The sequence below is a fragment of the Excalfactoria chinensis genome, chromosome 8 (assembly GCF_039878825.1).
Source record: "Excalfactoria chinensis isolate bCotChi1 chromosome 8, bCotChi1.hap2, whole genome shotgun sequence".
In the NCBI taxonomy this organism is placed as follows: Eukaryota; Metazoa; Chordata; class Aves; order Galliformes; family Phasianidae; genus Excalfactoria; species Excalfactoria chinensis.
The window spans coordinates 2,658,396-2,681,654 of NC_092832.1; the positions used below are offsets into that span (position 1 = coordinate 2,658,396).

The 23,259-nt window shown below is 40.9% G+C and overlaps 1 protein-coding gene across 5 annotated transcripts in view; it reads right to left on the bottom strand.

The window, feature by feature from the left end:
• The window catches only part of DNM3 (dynamin 3), a 165,983-nt gene that overhangs the window by 53,305 nt on the left and 89,419 nt on the right, over window positions 1–23,259 (bottom strand). For all 5 annotated transcript variants that reach the window (XM_072342573.1, XM_072342572.1, XM_072342575.1 and 2 more), the window contains 2 exons: window positions 11,970–12,079; window positions 1,542–1,653 (listed from right to left, as the gene is read on the bottom strand). In XM_072342573.1, coding sequence (XP_072198674.1) covers window positions 1,542–1,653; window positions 11,970–12,079 — 222 coding nt within the window. The remainder of the gene's footprint in view (window positions 1–1,541; window positions 1,654–11,969; window positions 12,080–23,259) is intronic.

Below are 23,259 nucleotides of genomic sequence, written 5' to 3' on the forward strand. Positions count from 1 at the left end.
GGTAACCTCTTGTAACTAATCCTTGTAAAATGACTTCTGGTGGTCTTAGATAAGAGCTAATCAACAGGGACGGGCACCCTACCAAAAAGTCGTTAAGAATAAAATAGAGTGTCAGATATATTTGGTAGGTCTCCTGCTTAACTTGTGTCTGACCTGCTTAAAAAAACCCAACACTGTTATCATAATCACTGGTCATTTCTACAATAACTGGAGAATCTCATCGTTGAAGTACTCTGACTTAGCTTTTGTTGGTAGCCTTGATACAATTTAGAGTACAACGAGCATTGCCTGTGCACATAAATAGCTGCAGGAAGAAATGCAGAGAGGATTATACAGGAAGATGTAGGGGTATCACAAAAATATGGAAAGTATGAGGAAGATGATGAAAATGGAAGATGTCACGAGACCCTGGGCTCATGGAAAACAAGCAGGAATAGGAACAAATTCCACCAAAATCATTGTTTCTCAGAATAGATCTTCCTCTGAAGGTAGCCATCTGACAAATGACTGAGGAAAGATGAGCCGTGCATTAGAGTAACTTTAGTGAATACTGAAAGAATTTACTGAATACTGAAATACTGAAGAATTTTTCAACTCAAACTACTCAAGCACAGAACAAAAAAAAGAAGAAAACCCTGATACGTGAAAACCCCCGATAAGTGAAGTTGTGGCATTTTTGAGAAAAAGCTGTGGTTACTGTAGGTTTGCCATGGCTAAGAAAGGCCTTTTAAATTCAAAACCTTAACTGTAAAATGGAGTAGCCATAACTCGAATGGTCTTTAAGCAGCCTCACTGCTCAGGACCAAGGTTTTGTTCTGGTTCTGATGCTACAGTCCACACTGCCATGGCCTCAGCTATGCAGGCAACTGAAGGAGCTGGACTTCAGGGACTGAGCCAACTCCCTCATTCCAGGCTTATGTAAATAAGAAAACACTAAATGACCAAGTCCAGAAAGTACAAAATGGGAGTTGGGCATATTCCATTTCCCAATGTGTTCCTTTTTTCTCTCTTCTGTTTCATTTAGAGGCTTTTTTTTTTTTTTTTTTTTTCCTTTTGGCTGCTTCCTGTTCCATTTTTTTCACATGATTACATGATTAGGACAGTAAAACTGTCTTTGGAAAGGCTTAGCACGTGTTCCATACACAAAAACATGCAATGATTCAGTAAAATAAATATATGTAATGGCCTGGAATGCTTCTGTCAGTTCTGTAACACAGAGCTTGCAGGAATAAGCTCCTTTTCTTTAGAAGATGCTCAGAGAAGCAGAATGCATATAATCAATGCTCAGAAAACCTCACTTTGCTAAATGTTCTTCCTGAACCGTTCCAATGAATAACATTTTGGAACTTCTTTTTTTTTAATTTTTAATTGATGTTTGACGCACAGATTAACCATAAATTATTTCGTTATGAATATTCAACAATTACCACATCAGAAGCCAATGAAAAGCCTACAATTCCTCGAGGTATCTGCAGACGTTGTGTTCTCCCAAATGCCACAATTGTTTCTCTGACTCAAACAGATCAGCTACTGAAACTTACTGAGGACTTATCAGGATAGACACCGGCTCGCAGCAGGGATGCCTTCCAGCTATCCACCTCCTCTTGGGAGTCACAGGCTAGTTCAAGGAAACGGTAATCCTTGTAAACATTCCTAGAACAAAGAGCAACACACTGTAAAACCAGAATTTTACTACTTTGCATCACGTGCACAGCATTTTAAATGAAAAATCCTTTGGGATCAGAAAGAACTTGGTAATTGTTTTGGACAACGGCGTTTATGAGACAGGTGCTTGTTTAATAATTACACGGAGTACTTAAAAATATCTTACAGTGCTACAACCCAGCTCTGGAAATAACAATGATCTGAAAGCACCGTGAAACTGCTTCAAATCCATTTTCCAGATATATATATATATATATATATACATATATTTTATTTTTTCCCCAAATGGGGCACATTTAGGAAAAGTGAAACTGTTGTGATACAGAGGACAAGCATAAGACATTTCAACGTGTATGTTTTGCAACTGATTGCTGCTCTAACCAATACACATCAGAATAACTAAGGATTCAGCTTTTTCCCATTTTAGGTCCTTCTGGTGGATCCTTTTGACTTCAGACACCGTCAGTAAAATGGGAAAAAATACAGTGACAGTTAGAGCTTTTTAGGAATTCCTCCAACATCTGCCATAGTTGTAAGAGAACCAAGATGTGTTTAAATAATACCTGCTGCAGGTAATTAATGTAACTAGATAAATACAAGCATTATGAATAGGGAATCACATAATGGAAGAAAAGAGAAAGAAGGAAAAATACATAATATGTAGGAAGGTGGTACTTGTAAATTCTCCAGTAAATAGAACAGATTTTCCCCTTACGGTTTAGCCATTAGTTTCCGAATTCATAGTCTATATACAGACCAGATTGCTATAAATTTGTCAGCCAAGAGCCTTTTTAGGAAAGGCCACAAGCTTCGCTGACAAAGGTTATGAAACCACATTTTGCCAGATCTTAAAAGCTGCACAGGAATCGATCTTCCATTGCAACCAGACTGTTTTCTTTCCTTAGCAAGCTACGGAGAGGGGGGAACGAAGGGCACCACGAAGGACTCAGAGAGATTATTTAAGCTTCAAAGAGAGCAGTGACAAGGGGTTCTCATAGCTCCATTATGCAACTAAAGATGTCCTTCCTGCCACATATTTTGAGGGGAAAAAAAGAGTGAACACCCTATAGAGCTTGGGGACTATTATTATCATCACTGCCTGGACAGATTTCTGTAACATGCAGGGGCTGGTGGGATTTCATCTTCATGCTTCTGGAATACACCTGAAGATGTGCCGCTAACTCAGACCAGAGACAGCCTCAGGCACCTCTCAGTGCCAGGCAGGGCAGTATGCCTGCAGTCTCCCTCTAGGAGGGGAACCAGACAGAGCACAAAGAGGCACTAACGTGTCACATCCTGCAGCTTAGGCACATCCACTGGCAGAAGGAATGATTGAAAGCTCCACGTATCTTTTGCTGACTAGAAATTTGAAGTTAAGTCATTTACTTCTTTGGCTCCAAATGCACTTACTCCGCCTTAATGCAAAGGATGGCCTGGACAACATCTTCAGATGCTGTTAGACACCTGAATCTGTGGAACTGAGTCAACATTTACAGAATGAAAATGAACAAACTGAATGAAACAGACTGAATGAAAACGAATAAACAAACAAAAAAAGATTGATATGAAATCACTAAAGTGCCTTAACTGATTGTTTTTAGAAACTGAGATAAGGTTTTTGGCTGAGATAACTAAGCAGCTATAACTCTGAAGGGAAGCTAAAATGGTTACAGAGTAGTCTCAGAAAAGATGACTAAAAATAACTATAGAGCACATAAAGACTGTAAAATATAGCGATAGGGAAGTTCCAAAAATACTTATCTGCGAGAGCAATACAACATGACACCAGCTTGTGAAAACATTTCTTCAGGATTGTTACGATATATATTAAACTTCTTGGCATTTTGTGACTTACTACAGTACGCATAGCTGTGTGAGAGGGAATTTTAGCTGACCGCTTTGAACAGCTGGGAGCTGGTAGCCCAGCACTCCTGGCATCATATGAAGACCCTTCCTAGGCTTAGGGGCACCTGATGAGCAAGCTGCTGGATGTCTCTGGTCTCCTGAGGTCTCTCACTGAGTGCTCCATGACCACTACAGAGGAACACAGGTTTCTGCTCCATGGAGTAAATGAGGAGCTAAGGGGTGCACAAAGCTCGCCTTAGCACAGGTAAATGGACGCGTGACACCCAAAACAGCCTCCTTGCCATTAGCCTTCTTTGCCTGTCTTTCTTCCAGAAAGGCTGACAGGCACAGAAGCATTTCAAAGGAAAAAAATAAAAATAAAAAGCCAAAGCAACTCCTGAAGAGAGTTTGTCCTTTTACTAGCAGAATCTTACCAAAAAGACCCATACCATTAACATGTTTTACTCATTAGGAATCCACTGGCATCTCATAGAGAGCTGTAAAAACATTCTTGAAAACCATTCAAATTTTCTGTTTTGTTCTCTCTTCCACTTTTAAAAACTGCTGAAGATAATGGCACAGAAACAGTTACTACTCAATCCTTACCTACTTACTCCATATGGAATACAATGAGATCATGCTCTCATTGTCATCTCCATAGCAGATAAACACTTTACAGAGTGATATAATACAGGAAGCAAAAATGAACTCTCAAAAATACGAGTCTCGTTGTTATTCAGGCAACTTTAAGGGGCTGAAGAAACAGATACAATACAATAAATGGGAATATGCCTAGCAGTAAAATTTGCATGCCACATTTCCCTTGGACACTTAACATTTTTTAAGTTTGAGCACGCAAACAAGGGAGCTGTGTGCAAAGCTACATGCACGTACCACATCTAACCATACTACTTCCTTCTGCAGAGTTCATAACTAAACATCCTGAGTAGTACTTGAAAAATAGATCCCAAGAGGGAAAAATATAAAAGATGACAATTTATTATCTGCAGGTTTTGTCCCACTCTAAATACATATACCTCAAGATATACATTCCAGAAAAATCAAAGAACTGCCCATGGTGATGAACAGCCAATTGGACTAAAGGTGCCCAAACCAATGCAGTGCTCCAAGTAAGGCCGCATGGCAGCCTTAACCCCTTTAACCTCTCCCACCGCAGAAGAGCCCTAGCAAGAAAATGCAGTAATGGATTAAGGGATTTGAAAGCACTCAATAGGAAACCGAGTAGTGTCAGTAAGACTGAAGAGTGAGCCCAGTTGTGAGATTCTTGTCCCACCAGTTCCAGCCTTGGCCTGTCAGCATTGCACATGGAGAGTTCCACTGTCTGTGCAACAGCAGAGCTAGTGGAACCAGGAACCAGTGAAATAACAATAAGGACTGAAAATCACAAAGAACTTTCTGGAGTTCCCTCCACAGCATCTGCATGCTGAAACTGCTCGCTATCCAGACAAGTGCTGTATCTCAAGACATACAGCAGTTCTTGCAACTCCTTAGCACCAATATAAGGTTAAATATTTATCTCCAACAAGCTTGGAAAGATGTTAAAGGTAACCAGTCTATATACATTACAAATCCTGTTGATACGCAAGCATATAAATAAATGCATGTCCACACATTAGCTGTATGCACAGACAGCTTTTTAGACTGAGTTGGATCTGGAACATTTCAGTAGACAAAGCTGTACTGTATGTGCAGGTGTTGGGTTTTTTCTTTTTCTTTTTTTTCTTTTTTGAGAGAGAAAAAAAAAATACAAACCAATATTAAATGCAAAAGCACTTATTCTTTCCTTTAAACCTCCCTATATATTTATAGGAGGAGATAGAATAGAAATTAGAGGATGAGAATATCACTGAAATTTTAGGATTGTGCCTATAGGACAATTTGATCCTGCAAAGAACACAAAGCACATGGAACTTAAACAGTGACACCGAAGCAAGTGGAACTACTGACAGATAAAGGGCTGCCTTCCTTTACAGGGATTTCAAACACCTGAAATGACTGCATTGGTGAACTTCTTGTCTTTTTAGGAGCATGCAAACAGAAGTGAAAATGAGCACAAAATGTGGAGCCAAATGCAAATCGGCCCAATTTTATTCCATAATAAATGCAAAAGAATGAATTCTGAGGTATCTTTGAAAATGAGCTTCATATTTAATGACTTAAAATAAGGAGAAAATAACAGAGTCCAGACACACCAAACACACATGCACAACAAAGACAACCTTGAATAAAACTCCACAGATATCCCCTGCTTATTCAACCTGCAGCTCCACTGGATATATTCTGCTTCTTTGACCTACTCTTAGTTTGCCATTTTAAACACTTGCAATTCCACAACGTCTGGCTTGACTATATGCACTATTTTTCTTATAAGAAAGCTCTACTAAAGGCTCCATAAATCATATATTTTAAAGAAATGAAGCTGACCATCTGCTATGAGTTAACTGCAGTGACTAACATTTTCTATCAAGGCATGCCATTCCAGATCAGCACAATGTGAATGTTAATTAAAATTAATTACACATGTCTCTGAAGATGTTTTTCTTAATATCCAGAAAAGCCAAAGAGACCATCTCTGAGACAATGTCGAGAAATAACAGCATTTAAGGATTTTACCATTAACTCATATAAGTGATCTCCCAAAAGTACAGCCATGTCTTCAAGTTCACACACCCAAATACAGACACAAATGGATTTAAGGTGAAAATGGATCGAAGATGTGCTGATTAGCATACAGTGAATCCTGAACAAACGAGTGTCTCAATTTCTATATGAAAAACAGAAGAGAAACGTAGCCAGAGCTAGCACCATGAAGGGCAACATCTGTGGTGGTAACAGTAAATGGCACAAAAATACTCCATAACTCCATAGACAAGAAGGCTTGATCATTTCTGTAGTAGGGGATGAAAGGCTGATTCGTAACCTGCTTTGAGGGCCACACAGATGCAAGAGCAGCTCCCAGCTGTCAGAGCCCCACCACAAACCTCTGCTTCCACAGATGTGGCACTGATGCACATTCTGGGTCACACTGAGCAAGGAAGGAGAACTTATCCTGCAAGCTGAGTCAAGTTTACCAGCCATGACTTGGCCTGTGCTTACAGCACCTGTCTGTCTGGTAGAAGATCCTACACAATCTCTCAGGGAATTTTCTTGGAGTGTAGCTCATATATAAGATAAGGGTTTGCCATTTAAGATTCTTTCCCTGAGAGCCCCTTTTTGCTCCTTAATGCCAGTTTCAGACCACCTGCCTACCATCCTATAATATAAATATTGTGCAAAGAACTCTTGTCAGTAATGACAAAAATGAAATATCCCAGAACTATTGTTATTATTTTAATGGAATTTGTGGGGCACAAAGAGTAGCTATCCTTTGTGTTTGTATATTTTCCCCATTCTTAGACATTGTACTCACCAGCAGCTTATAGTTTGTTTACAAATCCCAGCAGCTGTGTGTGTGTGTGTGTTGCTTTTAGATCTATATATTTTTAATTAAATGGACTTTATTTCTTCCTTTTCTAACAGAGAGGGCTGTGAATAGCTTACAGTCCAGCTCTTCCTGGGGCTTAGTTTTCTTAGCAATTCAAAAACAGTAACTAACATACATCTCATCATAGGCTTTCTCCTTCAGCCTGGCTTCCATCCAGGAGCCCCTCTGACCCGGTCTCCTTTCACTAGTTGCCTTTATTTTGGCTGTTTCCCAATTTCCCCTATATATGGATTGCAGTTAACCATTTGTTGTTCGTAAGAAAGAATTCGGTACTTAAGGTTCTAATGCATCTAGAGTCCCAGGGAAGAATTATGCTCTATCCCCTTCTAGAGCAAAACTTAGCCAACAACAGGCACCCAAAATAAATACTGCTGTACCTTTCACTTAGTAAACACAGCATTCTTCCCTGGGTCCTACAAGGCAATGTCATTTCATTTCATACAAGGCAATACAATTCCTGACAGTAAGAGTGTGCTCAAGACACAACAGCTCTATTTCCAGTCCTGTTGTGTCCCCTCCACATTTTCTTTTGACGACTCTCCTCTTTGCATTCATCTGTTTCTCAGATTAAGGATTTGTTTCTCCAATAAAGCTGCCCCAGACAGTCAGCCCTCATGCAGAGATGTTAGCTTTGTCACACTGCTTCACAAATACTGAGGAGCATTTAAGTCGCAGGAAACTATTCTACTGAAGATAAACAGAACAGTGGTTTAAATGCTTTGCATTCATTTCTCACATCCTCCTGGTATACAGAGTGAAGGAACGTAACAGGTTATATTTCTCATCAGGATCCCAACTGGAAGGAAATAAGCTGGTTCTACTTCTTTGGCCGCAAAGAAAGAACTGGGTCTGAAGAGGAACAAAGATTCCTGCATAAGAAAAGCAACTGATCCTGAAGGAAGGCACATTTAAAACTATAGTTCTTGTCCCAAACCCCAGTACTTTAATAGAATGCAAACTGGTAACTTTTTATGGGAAATACATGAGGAACAGGCAAAGGATCTGAACTGAAATCCCAAAAGCAAAGGAAATTTCCTGCGCTGCATTTGTTTGTTCTTGAACTCTACACAGGAGTCTCACACATCCATCAGTTTTGATGGCAAAGGTGAATCTTAATGAGCACGTGCAATGACAAAATCTTTGTCATTCTCAGCTCTGCTTCATCAAGTCAATCAGCAGCTATGTCTACATAACAACTTTGCTAGCACTTCATCTCTTCTTACCAGGAGGAAAAGCCTTACACTGCCTTGTGTTTCCAAGAGAATCAAAAGCTGACTCCAATCCTTGAGCTCCGTCCCTCTGGGAATACTGGGCAGAACTCACAAGCAGCACACGGTGTACTTCATTGCATAGTGAAGACTAGACAGAACTCAAGTCCTTCACAACATTTTCTAATAATCACTGTTCTTAGAGCACAGTTACATTCACTATCGCTCTCCTTCTCATAAGAGTGAGCAAAAGTGCTCAGTTTCACATTATCTTTGACAGCAAAACTGCATTCATTAGTATTTATATTCAGAACGGTTCTTTTAAAATACTTTGAATACATGTGACCTCTTTTCCAGTCTAAAAGACTTGCCAGCAGCTTACTGTGGAGATAGGGAGAAAGGAGAAAAGGATGGCCTACATAAAATAGCACTCACTTTCTTAAGAGCCTTAGACACATACTGCTCAATCCTGCAGCCCCATCTCAGTTGCTTAGATGCAGATTCACATAGACAGACACTGCTTACAGTGATCCAGGAGTCAAAGGACACTTTCTCTAATGTACCTGGCTCTAGTATCCAGTGCTGCTAAGGTAAGTAAGCTAGAGAAGCCCATCTACAAAGGTCTTCCATGACCTTAATAAATTAAGTACGTGGGCCCACTCAAAAACTTTGAATAAATCATCAAGTTTGCTGAGAAGCAGAACTCTGACCCCCCAAAGCCACGTTATTTAAGCAACACTTTATCTATTTCGCACAAAGGGTTTTCTTTTTTTCTTACATATATTTTTTAACTTTAATCAGAAAGTAACGAGAAAAGAATTTAATTATTTCACAATGCTGGCTTTTCATAGCTGCACAATCATGTACATTTCATGAGAATTTATCTTCACTGTGAAATCAATCGTCACAGTCTCCATTTACTATACATTACCAAGTCACATTTGATTCCTGTCAGAGAACTGTTGACTCCTGCAGTAAATCAAAATGACAAATACTGTTAAGTTTCCTTCTGCTCTGTCCCCTAAACTCCTAACTCAAGATGGTTTTTCCTTCTACGCGGTGAAATGAGCATTTTCCTGGTAACTGTATTTCAGAACTGGAAAGGTTTTCATAAATGGAAAAAATGCAATGCATAATCCAGGAAACTATTGAAATGTACAGTATCAGAAACATATGGCTGTAGCAAAATACCTATGCAGTGAGGGGCTGGGAATGAAAATGAGAACAAGCTGATTAAAATTCCTCTCCTTAACAGATATTCCTTGAAAATTAAAATATTTTCAGAGGACATTCAGAAAACTCACAAAATCAGGGAAAAACAAACAAACAAACAAACACCCTACGGATTATGGAAAAAGGAGATATGGAATAATCTCCATGCTATCGTCAGTCAGTCTGGAACAGATGATTTTGCCTTTGTTCTTTAATGATCCACATCTTAAATAGTAAAATGTTTCCATAACCAGAGCCCTCAGCGGGCAAACTCAGAAAACTGATTTCTTTCCCAATTACAAGGTTTTAGAAGGAAAGTAGAAACTAAGTTAATCGTGACATGAATTTTGACAAAGCAAACAATATTTGGTGCCCTCTACACTCAGAAAGCACATCAACATATTGGCATAAAATAAAACAACAAGGAGACCCCTCATTTCAACACATTTTTACCACTTTCTTGTTTCAGTTTTCCCAGGAAACTGGGAAAGGGAACATGGTCTCCAGCTGAGGGCTGGATTGCTTTGCTCGACTCACAGCATCCCTACTTCTGTTGAAACAATCCATGAATTTAGGAGACACTGAAAAGCAAACTGACACTCAACTTGGTTTGATTGATTTGTGCCAGAAGGTAAATTTGGGGAAATATGACAAAAATCAGTTGCTTCACAATAACTGAGGGGCTGCTGTTGTAATTAGAGTTCAGTAAACATCTCTTCAAGAACAAGTTCTGCCTCCTTTTAAGCCGGAGGATCGCCTTTGTAAACAGCCTCTCCCAAGGCAGTTATTTTGTCATCTTATCGCTCTGCTGTCAAGTCTCAACATGCCCATATAGACATACGGGTCTTTTTAGAGCAGCCTGCAGATGCTGGAGGTTCTACTCACAGCCCAAATGGGCACGGTTATTGCAGACATGGCAAACATTTTAGACATCTTGCTTTGAGATCTTTGCTGTCTGGTGTGCATGGAGATCCATGAAAATGCAAATGTGCAATGCTCAAATGAATCCCATAATTGCCAGAGGAAATGCTTGCTTATCTTCAATTTTCATGGCAGTTCAGTGATTGTTATTTAAGATGATGACAGCATTCAAATGTTAGTCAAACAAAAGAGAAACAATGAGGCTAAACTTAACAGATTTCTCATGGAAGGCTGACATCAAGCCACCATGACAGCTACTCTTCCTGACTAAAGTATGTGCAGCGATGGGACGATGGACAAGTCACACATAGCTATAGCAGAAAATCATAATTACATTAATTCCCAGCATCTGAAGAGACAAGATGAAAAGTTTTGCAAAGTTTTTTCTGTGCTCCAGAAATGCTTGCTGGGAATAAGATTTCAGAGACATGCTTTCAAAGGACATCTCCTGGCAAACAATGTCCACATGTGGGTTAGCTGAGATGTCAGCAAATGTAGGCAAAGCCTCCTTGGGGCAGTTCAGAGTGAGACTCACATTGCGTCCTCATGTTTCTGGAGCCAGCAGAAACTTGACAGCCCAGAAATCCTGTGCTTTGCTTTTGCTTTGCAGGAGGGAGGGGCACTCCTTGCTTCTGAAAGAACTATTTCTGGCCAGTTCAGGAGCAACAACAGCTGGCTCTGCAGGGAGCCACATCCAGCCTTCATCATCGTGAACATCTGAATGTATTGCCTAGCTTTAGAGACTGGAGGGGGATTGGATGTGAAGGGACACAGGAGAAAAGAAGAAGAAAACGATGGCACTGATGAAAGCTATCACTAGAAGACACTTTACTAATTTTCCTGAAGAAATTACAGAACTTGCATTTCATCTGCTGCAATGCAATTCCTCTTATCTAACTGCAAATGCAGTATTGAATCAGTCAATAAATTAATGACAATACAGGCCATTTGTATGCCTTCAAGTGGCCTCATGTTATCTGAACTTAGTTGTGCAGTTAATCTGAATTGGTTCTTCCCCCTTAATGGGCTTCCTCAGAGTGACCAATCCCTCAAATCAGAGGACAGAGTCTGAAAGAAAAGCCTGAAGCAAAACACTACAAAGGAAAGACTCCAGTGAACTGAGAATTAAGAGGATTTTCATTTGTTCTCCATTCAGCTCTATTTAAACCCAAACAAACAATGAAGGACTCTCAAGATTACAGACAAGCAAGTTTTTCCACTGGAGAAAGTGGAAAGCAATGACGCTTTGGTGATTTACACCAGTAGAATCTGGTCACAAGGTACAGAAGTCATGAATGTTTTGGTAAGCCTAGGAGACTGCCAAACAAAACAAAAATAAGATCAGGAGATGATTATTCAGCCATACAGAAAAACTAAATGACGAATCATGGAGCATTTCACCCCGTGAGTGGCCAGGAGGACGGATACTAACCTTTCAACTCATCATTATGCAATAGCAAAAAAGCAGATAAATAAAAAGGATCAACGTTTTGTTCACTCAACACAGTGGAAATAGTAGAACTGCAGTCCCGGTTATTAAAATGCTCAGTCAGATACACCTTTATGCAATTATCTGCATATATGCATATCTGCATAAAAGCACATTCTCTTACCTCTGCTCTGTGTTAAACAATGCAAAGATATGTTTGCTAGACATGAAGCTCTTTTCAACATCACGCACTTTCAAGTTGTCCAGAGGAAGCATGTACTTCTTCTCTTTTTCCTAGGAAAAAACAGATCAAACCAACACTGTGTAAGAAGACTCAAAGACGTCTGATACCAACATGCTCTGTTCAGTCAGCAGTATCTTTAGTACATTTATTATAAGAGTATATCTAAAATGTCTGGCTATATTTCACAGACGTAACTGCAAGAAAAACGAGATGTCAGTCGCAGTTGTTTTTCTCTGATCCTATTAAAATGTTTCTTAACAAAACCAAAAAAGTCCACCAGAAATAAATAAGCATCTACATTTATTCTTCTCCCTTCCTCTGAACTCTAAAAAGAAAAGATGCAGATTTGACCAAAAGGAATCTAACCAATACAGAACACTCCTTCCGCATCCGTGTAGCAAAAGGAGTAAACTGTGATACAAAATTCATCTGCTTAGAAGTACTGTTAATTTGGCTGACATTTCATGATCCCTGGGACAGAATTTCTTTCTGCTAGTCAAGCATACAAAATCACAGAAAATCAAATATATACATTGCACATAGACAAAATTGGACTCCACTCTAACCAGCTCACTATCCATACAATAGGCATTATCTGCTCTCTCTTGCTGTTGTGAACTCTTTTTTATTCTCTCATGTTCTGCACCCTCATTAGCAGCACGGTCTCATTTACAGCAGTTGGTACAATTTCACCTTTTCTAAGTTTCTGGGTTCTAGTCACTCTAAATCAAGGACTAGTGACACTAACAAGCTAATTTACGATGTCTGAACAATAAAGTCCTAAGATGTAAACCATTCCTGTTGTGTTTAGCTTTGTTGAAGTCCTGTTATTGCTAGAGAAACCAGGGCAAAACTCTCTGTTCTCTGCTAATACAGTTCATGCTAAGTAGATGTCATTTAAAGACAAGAAGGGCATCACCTGCATCAGAGGATTTATGCACTTGAACTCGTGCAGTGAATACGAATGATATTCTCCTGAACTTGGCTATCGAATAACCCTATGGAAGAAGTTCAGTTAATCACCGAAGGAAGAAAGCTGAGGATTCCTTCATAGTTCCTTACCTGGCAGCATGGACTAAGACTGCCTGGAGTCCACGTGACCATCATTAGAATTAGCTGTGAAATCTAGCACCCATTGCATTTGCTGAAGAACTGAACAGGACACTGCTTGGTAAGAAACATCCATTTGATAACAGTTTATTGTGCCACAAAACAGTAAAATTCAGCTAGCAATTGTTTTTTCTTTGTACATGTTCCCTACTCACTTCCATAAGAAATATACAACTGTAACTTCCATGCAAAGAACTGGAAGAAGTTCTAGCTGTTCTGCAATGTGTGTGCTGGTGGGGCAGAAGCAATAACACTTGGCTAAGCTTCAGCAGATTGCAAAACTAAATTGGATGGGAACGTATCTACAAGTGAAACTATAAAAATATTATAGGGACATATCCAACGATGGCTCACTTTCCTAGACAGCTTTACAACAGGCAGCAGTAGAGGAAAAATGCATATTTTCAAAGGTCCTTCTGGCAAAGCTTGGCTACTCCTGTCAAATCCAGAGTGGAAGCATTACATAAAAGTTATCTGATGCATCTTCAAACTGTGTCTAGATCAGCCATCTTAGAAAGTGTACCCAACTAAAGATCACATACAGCATATTCTACACTCTCCCATCTAATGTGAATTTCAATGAAAGACTCTTCAGCTCTGTTCTCTACAGCTGTTTATCAGTGTTCATATCTATATCCTGCTCACATTCAATTACATACTCTGAACGTTTGGGTAAGGAAATTGAAGGGACAGGACACTGTCACACATCCATTAAATGTGATCACTGAGATAAACAGAACTAAGCAAAGCACATTAGCAGTTTGCTAGTTAAAAATAAATTAAAAAAGAAAAAAAGTAAATAAGTATAAATACAACTAAATCTGGAACTTAAAGTATGCGTGGATAAAAAGGAGAAGAGCACTGTCCTCTACCATTGATTTTGATTTGCGTGACCTATTTTGACATTACAAATCTACCTCTTGGTAGCATTTCACATGATGCATTAGCCACTCCATTAGCCCAACTGTTAGTTATGATATTGTGGCATACACTTGAAAAACTATCCTAGCTTATAAATTCGGGAGAAGCCATGTTAACCTGTGAATTAAAAACAAATCACAGCTTTCAGTTGAAACCTGGACTAAATTGTAATATAAGCGGTGAGGCGCTGGAACAGACTGCCCAGAGAGGCTGTGGATGCTCTGACCCTGGAGGGGTTCAAGGCCAGGTTGGATGGAGCCCCGGGCAAACTGACTGGGTTGGAACTGGATGACCCTCAAAGTCATTTCCAACCCAAACTATTCTATGATTCTACGAATCATTTATGATTCCATTACCAGAAATGTGAATGCTTCAGATGAAGAGCTTGCTCAGACAGACACTATTTACTGATAAACCAAGCAACAGATGAGTAAAAATAGCACCCAATGAAAAAAAACTACACCAAGAATCTGATTGTCTATTCAGAAGTAGGAAAGTTTTATAAATGTTTGGTGCCAAACTATGAGAAAGTGTTTGTTCTGTAGCCACCAGGAAAAAGGAAATGCCTATTGAAGGCTAAGAAGTGGTTGGTATTTATTTACATGGCCTCCTACCCACATGCTGAGACAGAGCAGTTTCCAAGAAAGGGAAATCATAGGGTGCCTGCGCCTGGAATTCTAACAGAGACAGTATGTCACACAAGAGAGATCAGACCTAAATGTTGCCTAATTCCAGGAGAGAAGTATTACTGTAATATTCAGGCATGGCAGCAAAACTCAGAGCATTTTTTTTTCCTAAACATTTAGAAATGTATCTGTATAAAACTGTGTGAGCTAATTTAGTGTAAGATGAATATAACAACATTTCAGCCTCAGCTCAATTAATGCTGTATTATGGCAGGGCAAAAAATCTCCAGCCAGGACTGTATCTGTGAAGCTGACAGCATAGAAAATAGGGAATGTACGAAACCAGAGAGGAATGGGGCTAGGCACACTTCTACAAGTGACGACATGCACATAGCTGTGGGTCCAGTTTGTCCCCTCAGCATTTGTTCCTCTTTATTTATAGATTTTTATTTTTATAATGGGGCAGAGAACTTAAGCATGACACGAGGGGAAAAATGAAGCGTGACATGAAGGGAAAAACCAGCACATGCTGATCTCATGTACAGACTTTGCTTCTCTTTTTCCTATACAGTGTAGAGGAGCAGAGGGAAAAAGTGGGAGGCAGCACAGCCCATTCCGGTCTTTCTGACATTAAAAAATAAGCCCATAATGCACCTTAGAAAAACAAACCAACCTGCTAGCCTGCAAGGCCTTCCGACCCTTGAGACGATGTTTCACCACCCTTGGGCATAAGTAGCACTCACGTCCTTAATGGACTGGTTCTCTCCTGCACTCTGACAGGCAAATAGGCTGCCAGGAACTGACAGCATGATGTAAATATGCCATATTACAACTGCCCCTTCCTTCTCCAGTGTTTAAATGTACTAAAAATAAATACTGCTGAAGTCCAAGATGGCACAAGGGATGCAAAAAATACTAAAGCAGCTCCCCTCCCCCAGCAATGTTCCAGCCTGTACTTCCCACCTAATGAACTTCACTTTCTTTTCAGCTGGAGGCACAAATGATGCACAACTGCAGTCCCCCCCCATTTCTGCTTCTGCAACTCTGTAGGTTCTGTCAGACCAGCAGAAGAAACCTTGGATGCAATTTCACCTCACTGGCTTTTTCACAGATATTGATTCACTTCCCCATCTTCCAGTTATCAAAGTGCATTATCATTTCTCACTGCAGGATGGTGACTACACAACAGCGTGCAGGACAAACTGCACTCCCTGTTTTACATCCTGAGGAACAGAAGCAGAATTCACAGGACAAGTCACACACACAGCACTCAGGTTGTGAGGTACATTTTAGGCTGAACGTAGCCTAACAGCTTCAGTGATGTCACTGGGAATTAAGCCAGTTTGCTGACCCCCTTGTTAATGCTTTTTGGAATACCAGTGACACCAAGACCGAACTGCCTACACTACTTGGGGGGACTGCAAATCCAAGAAAATCAGGCTCTCAAGTGGAAGTGCAGACAATACTGGCAAAGCCTGATGAGAGCTGTTTTACAGCAAGGTTTATTCTGTACGCTGTTTGTCCTGAAAGCACAGCTCTCAAGAAGTATTACTGCAATTGCACACTGATAGCAAACACAAGGCATCCATGAAAGACCACTGTCAAAAGTGTTATGCATTATGAGGCAAAACAGTGACTTAAACTCATAAACTGAGGAAGGACAGATTTGAATGGAGGTCTGTGAGCAGCAGACAAAAAGGTCAACACTTGTATTTGGTTTACCCCACCAGCACTGTACTTCTCTCTGCATTAGGTTCTCCCTCAGCATCTCACACCTAACTCTCACCTGACCTCGTGGTCATATTCTTTTGGAGCAGCTGGTGATGGCAGGCCATGATTAAGGAATCCTGCAAGCAGGGTGCTAATGCACCTAGATGAACACCAAGGCAAAGCAGTTAAGCAGCAGAGGCACAAAAGAACAGCTAAATGATGTTCTACAGCACTGTACTCTTGGATAGCTGGATCGTTACCCCGCTTTACAGACAGAAACAGGCACAAGAAATGGCTTGTGAACCTGCTGTGCCAGGGTTATCTGTATTAAAGAACGAATATGAACAAAAAAAGTGCAAGGAAATGCTGGTGATGTGTGCTGAAAATACACCTACGTAACTCTTGAAATGGCACAGACTTACTTACATATATAGGAGATGCGTACATTGCCAGCACAGAATGGAGCACTCCGAGTGATTTGATAAGAATGCAAACTAAAAGTTTCAAAGCAACTTTCACAGAATTTATATCAATTTCCAGGAGTTTCCTGCATTCCAACTTTAACTATACCCAAGAGCATTTTACTGTCCTTCTGTTTCAGTGTATTTTTCTCAGTTTAAAAAGCCATACTCATCTTCACAACAACATCCTTGCTTGACCACACTTGGCTTTAAAGCATGCCCTGAAAAATGAAGTATAAGATACTTGCAAATTACTCCAAACCCTTGCAGAAAAACAAAGCAAATAATTTTGTTACAGGCGATTCATCGGAATTCAAGCCTGGGTACAGCTGTAGGAAACACAACTCTGAAGTGTCTATAAAACAAAGAAGGAGCTGCTTTAACAGAAGAGCAAATCATCCATAAATTTTCTACCATTGTTACAGAAAACACAGCAAAAGAACGCTTAGTGAATTGCAGACGACAAAACTGTGTTCCTTCTACCTATGCACTCCTCCCTGCAGCCTTCCACACTCAGCCCCTACATGGTTTTAGATATTGATGATAAAGCACTGAAATCAAGCACTTCTCCAAGATTTTCTTTCCTTTGAGCACTGAAACCAAATCGGTTTTAACCACCACACAGATAATCTTTTCCAAGAAAGAACCACATACTTAGCAGCATTTTCGACACAGCCAGCTGACTTCTGTTGAATAAAAGGATGTTTTTTCTTTTAGATTTCCTGCTGCAGCTGCTGAGAGTTTGCCCCCACAGATCCCAATTCTTCAATGATGTCAGCCGCCCAGACATCAAGAAGCATTATCACATATATACGAATGATTCCCTAAGTGCTCAAGCAGAAGTTTTCAGGCAAAAAATGAAAAACTGTTTGTGCATCTCCTCCCGTTCCACCCTCCACCCCCTCCACGCCTCCCCAAAGACCCCTCTGCAGGCAGGCAGACAGACTGTTCCCCTGCCCATTCTGATGGCAGTGTGTGCCCGGGGACTCTCTAACTTTGCCGCACCACAATGGATGTACCTTACATAGAGAGCAAGATTACCACCCATGTAAATACTGACAAGAATAACTGAGTATTAGAAAACTTTGCCACATACTTGAGGAAAATGCTGGAGAGTAAAAACAAAAGCATGAGCAAGGCTTAGGATGATAACCCAGACTGATAGGGGAAGAAAGAAGCACAGGCCACAGAGCACAAATACTGGGTCCTGTGCTTCCTCAGTGTTACAGGGCTTTATCCCACGTTGGATCTGAAAGGGCAGCTCAACAGGGGAGATCTGATGGTAGAATTGTGTGATTTCAGGTTTGAAGACTTTCCTTCTGCTCAAACTCCTTCAGGAATGGAACCATAAGACTTCACAACTCTGTATTTGAAATACTCCATCCTTTTGAGAAATGGTCACTGCTGCCTTCCTGGGAGGAGTTCACTATTTGCCACTTGTCGAGGCTTCACAGAACTGCCTGTCAGCTATTTTTTAATAACACATTTCTCAGTCTTGTGCTTTGCCTTATCTTGCCTATTTTCCCAGTAGCTGCAGAGAGCACAGCAAGATGTAACTATACAAAACAAAGCAGGCATCAGATCGAGCCACTGCACCTCCACTCCTCTCTGCCAAATCCTCTCAGTAGTTACCAAGCTGGAATTTGAACCAATAACACCAGGAAACACTTGCATGAATAGTGTTCAAGAGTTTATGAAGCTTTGGTGAAACTCTTTATCATCAGAAGATCACAACCCCAAACGAGGCACGGGTAGTGAGCAGAATGATTCCTGGGTGACCCTGCTTGCTCTGTCTCCTCCAGCCCTTTTCCTGCCACCCTGATCTTGCCCGCAGGGTGAATACCTCGCTGTCCTGAGGGACCATAAGTCCCAGCACAGGCTGCAATGCAGCAAGACACTAAAAGCCCTCTCCTCCAGCCCAGCCAGACTGCTAGCATGGCACACAACCATCCTCCCAGCAGCCTGATTCCCAGCTCTAGAGCTCTTCTGCCATTCTTCTCATCCCTCCCCTCATCCCCGATGGAGGGTAACTGCATCCCTGTCTATTGATGCAGACCTTGAACGGCTGGATCGAAAATAAAAATTCCAGTTATTTCACTGGTACTCCCTGTGCCTTCCCATAATCAGTGCATCCAACACAAGTATAACAGTTTGGGGAATACGGAACAACTTCAACACGATTCAAGATTGCTGCTCTTCAAAAGAGGTGTTTGTTCTCACAGGTGGAAGGTCTTTCACTGGTCTGTGGTGGGGAATGTGCTCTCAGCGAAAGGATCAATCCAAGAAAGCGCCTGATGAAGAGGAAATCTCTGTTTAGCTCATATTAGTTAGAATCTTGAAAGGTCATTTTGAATTTGGGAAATCTTGTCTGGGAAAGAAGCCAGCAATTCCTCTGCACTGAAGTGGTGCTGGCTTTTAAAATTGAGAGGAAGCCCCGACTGATGAACCAGTTAACAGTCTGGAAAAATTCTGCTTGGATGTGTCTTAGTGACTGCTCAGAAGGGGGGCGGGGAAGAATATTCTGACCTTTCTATCCCTTGTAATGAAGCCTGCTTATGACAGCTTGTTTTTCTCTGCTGGTGCTCAAGTTCGTATTTTTCTCTCCTCGTCTACTGCAGACCATCCATCAGTCACAGTGCTTTGGGGGAGCAATAGCACAGGCTGGAGGGCTCTGCTGCAGCATGTCTGTGCTGGCAGAGGGCACGGTGACAGGGACATACCAGTGACTGACTGTGAGATCTGACTTTTCTGTTGAGTAAGACTTTCCATTCACACAGTTTAAAGTTTTGCGAGTGTGTGTGTACACACATATACGTTGTGTCTTCTTAAACATAATCATTGAAATCTGTTCTCACTAAAATGATGTGATGTTCACATGTCAGTTTTGTAGAGTGACCGTCTAAGTTGAGTAACCTCTCCAGATCAAATGATCTCTTGCACTAGGAATATGAAGTTAACACTTAAGAAACCCCAAACAACAACAACACAAGTTCAACTGCATTTTCAGCTTCTTTAGCTCCCTCGTCTTGCTCACGAAGATGGCCCTACAAGTATAAGCCTCCTGAAATTCTCTGTGGGTACATGAAGAAGATACATCTTTGCTGTAGTGCTCTTTTTTCCACTGGAATTTCATTTGTTAAAACTGCTTCTGGCTTTTGAACGCATTTCAGTTTCTTTGAAATGAGCCCTATTGAAACTCCAGCTCAGGAAGCCAACGTATACTTTCCTCAGGTACCAGTTGAAATATCCAAGAGAAAGACAGCTTCCAGATCCTTTGTGTGCACATAGGCACACAAGCATTTTTGCACACGTGTGAAAATAATTCCTCCTATTGAATCAAACAATAGAAATATACAATAATATAATTATGTAATCATAATAATAATCAAGCAGGATTTTCCTGAGGCAACGCATCTGTCCCTGCTGGGCTCCTGAAGATGCAACAAAATACACACACATGCAAATTAGCTCATGGTATTTGTGCTGCCTTACTTGCTTGTTATCACTAAAAGCTTTCAGACAGTAATCAATTTCACTGCAGTGGATATTACTGCAAAATGCATTAAGAAGTTCACGCCTGTGGCAATGGTCACTGAAAATATCTTGGAAAGTATCCCAGAAGCATAAGACTTTTTCCAGACATCCAAGAGAGACTCTGGTATGACAGAGCTTCTGGTGTCAAGTCTTCCCCCAACCACCCCTCCTTTTTCTCCTTTCTCCTCCCCCCTCCACCTTTTTTTCTTCTCTCTTTTATAGCAGCATTTCCAGAAGCTACATTTCAGCTCCTCCCTCCTTTTTTCATTCCTTTTTTTTTTTTTTTTTTTACTATTGTTTTTTTAAAGAAAGCAAACCAAGATACTTGGGTCATGGAAAACTCACTTCTGAGACACAACTGTCCAAAGATATCTCCTGCTTTGCTCTATGTAATATGCAGAAGTGCACACCAGCTTCTAAATTTCATCAAGTTTGAAGATGTTATTGAATGATAACAAAAGAGTGAAGAAACCACATTCTTATTCCTCTATTACAACATTCATATTGATTTTTTAAGTAGCTCTGGGACTATTTCTGCATTAGATACACAAAGGAAAGGAATACATCATAGTTTAGAATTTGAAAAAAAAAAAAAAGAGATCCCAAAATAATGATGTTGATGTGTAAGAAAATCTCTGTCCCTTTAAATCCTTTAAATTAATGCCTGTTAGACTGAAGCCTCTTCAAAAAAAGCCGTCAGGAAACCAACCCAAACAGAAATGCTCTTGAAGTGCAGAGCCAAACTGTTCCTCAAACTGCCCTCACGTCATCTTTGACTGTAACTGTCCACAGACAGAGTTCTCAGCATCATCTGGCCCAGCAGGAACTTGAACGCGAGAGGGGACTGCAGACTCTCATAGCAAACACAGAACAATAGCTGAACTCTGAGGAAGGAACCTGACACACACGGGCACGGAAACATGAAAAAAAGGTTGGTAGAGCATCCAAGATGCTGTGAAAAAATTACTCTTGACCCGTTAAGAGCTGGAGGAGAGCAGCGAAGGAAACGACATCAAAGCATTCCTTGAAGTTACTGTTGTTAAACAAAAAAACAAAAAAACATCTAGCCGAAACACACAGCTGGAAGGTTGTGGAAGGTGTCATGTCAGGGCCTACTACCAAACTCCAGCACCAGGCTGTATAGAAGTACCCGAGAGCTGGGCATACGTGATAGTTTTGAAACTGCAGCTCCTGCACATTAAACACTAACGTCCCAGTGCTGCTCACCCACAAAAGATTCTTTCCTGATAACAACATATTGTTTTAGTACATGGGAAAGTGTGTACAACAAAGGCAACACCACACTGCTAGCTGTTGTGATTGTGCTGTTTGTCAGGAGAATACAGAGAACAGGATCTGTTCCACTTTCACCATTAGGGAAAGCAAGAGGGGCGTTCAGCATAACCCAGTAACACAACCGAAAAGTAAGCACAACTCCTACTGCAGTGGCTGCACGCTCCCTTTAAATACCGAAGCAGATGGTGAATTGAGACAGAACTCAGCAGGAGGTACCAAGCCTGGAAATGCCTACAGCAGCACCTCTGGAAGGAAAGGGGCTTCCTCCAACAGAAATAGCCATAACTGCTCAGCTGTCATCGCTGCCCTTCTGTGTGACTGCAGAACACATTTATTGACAGATCGTCTTTGTCAATTCCATATGTGCTCACCTTTGTGCCCTTGCTGAAACAGAGTGACAAGATAATATCCCAACACCAGATTTGAGAGCTGTCAAATACTTGGCACTGAAAGCAGTTCCCTGTAGGCTCAGCTGTGCAGTCCTGAGCAGACAACACTTGTGTCCAACTGTCCAAAGCTGTACTTTGCAGCCAGGCAGAACAGCATGCATAGCTAAGAAAACAGGCTAAGAAACATACAAGCTTTAACCTGAAGCAAATTGTCAGCCCTGTGGTATTCATTTCACTTCATTGGAGGTGACAGCTCGAAGTTTGTGCCGTAAGAGGCTGAAGGAGAACTGTTATAGCCAAGGGATGTGAGCGGGAGGGTTGTTGCTGCACCGGGCAAGAGGCTCCCCAGGAAGGTGGGCTGCTGAGGAGGCAACCTGTGACAGCTCCATTTCCACCAAAGCAGCCACAAAAACTCGGTCATCTCAGTGTCTCAGCATCGGAGAGGAGGAGGAATTTCCCTGCTTCTGGATGGTTCACAAAGTCTTGGGTAACTGCCAGATTAAGACTCTTGCAATTGCATCTCTTTACCACCTCAAAATAACACCCTTGCCTGAATTCCTATAGCCAAGCATTACTCTGAATCATATCAAACACACTTTTGTTCCTCACCATTTGCTTAGGGAGGAAGAAAGTAACTGAATATTCCATTGTGCAGACTAGAGGTTGCATTAAGACGTAAACACCTGCATCCACTTCATCATCTCTGTTAGGATACTGGCAGTTTGACTCCCCAGGAACACAATTAATGAGCAAAATAATTTTAAGAACTATTGTCATCACATTAAAAATGTGCAACTTTCGGCTTGGGTAGATTGTTGTACTGATCTTAAAAAAAAACAAGACTCTAAAAACTCAACAAAGAATATGTCAACTTTTGCACCAGCAGAGCTGCCTATGGGTGCTTAATGCCCGCTGTCTCAAAGAACCTATGGAACATGCAGTGTCTTTGAGAGCCCGTTTCAGAACAATAATTAAGGTCGGTGCAAGAGGTAGCGACTTCATTGCAAACACAGAAATACAATTAAAATGGTGTGCTGAAAGCTGATTCAAGTCTACAAGAACAATGACCTTTCATAGTACACCATCACATTACAGATGAGACAGATAATGTCTCTGCTTTTCTAGAAGAAGGAGAATAATTTATTTGGAAAGATAGTGCTTCCTCAAGAACGTAGGTCTTCAT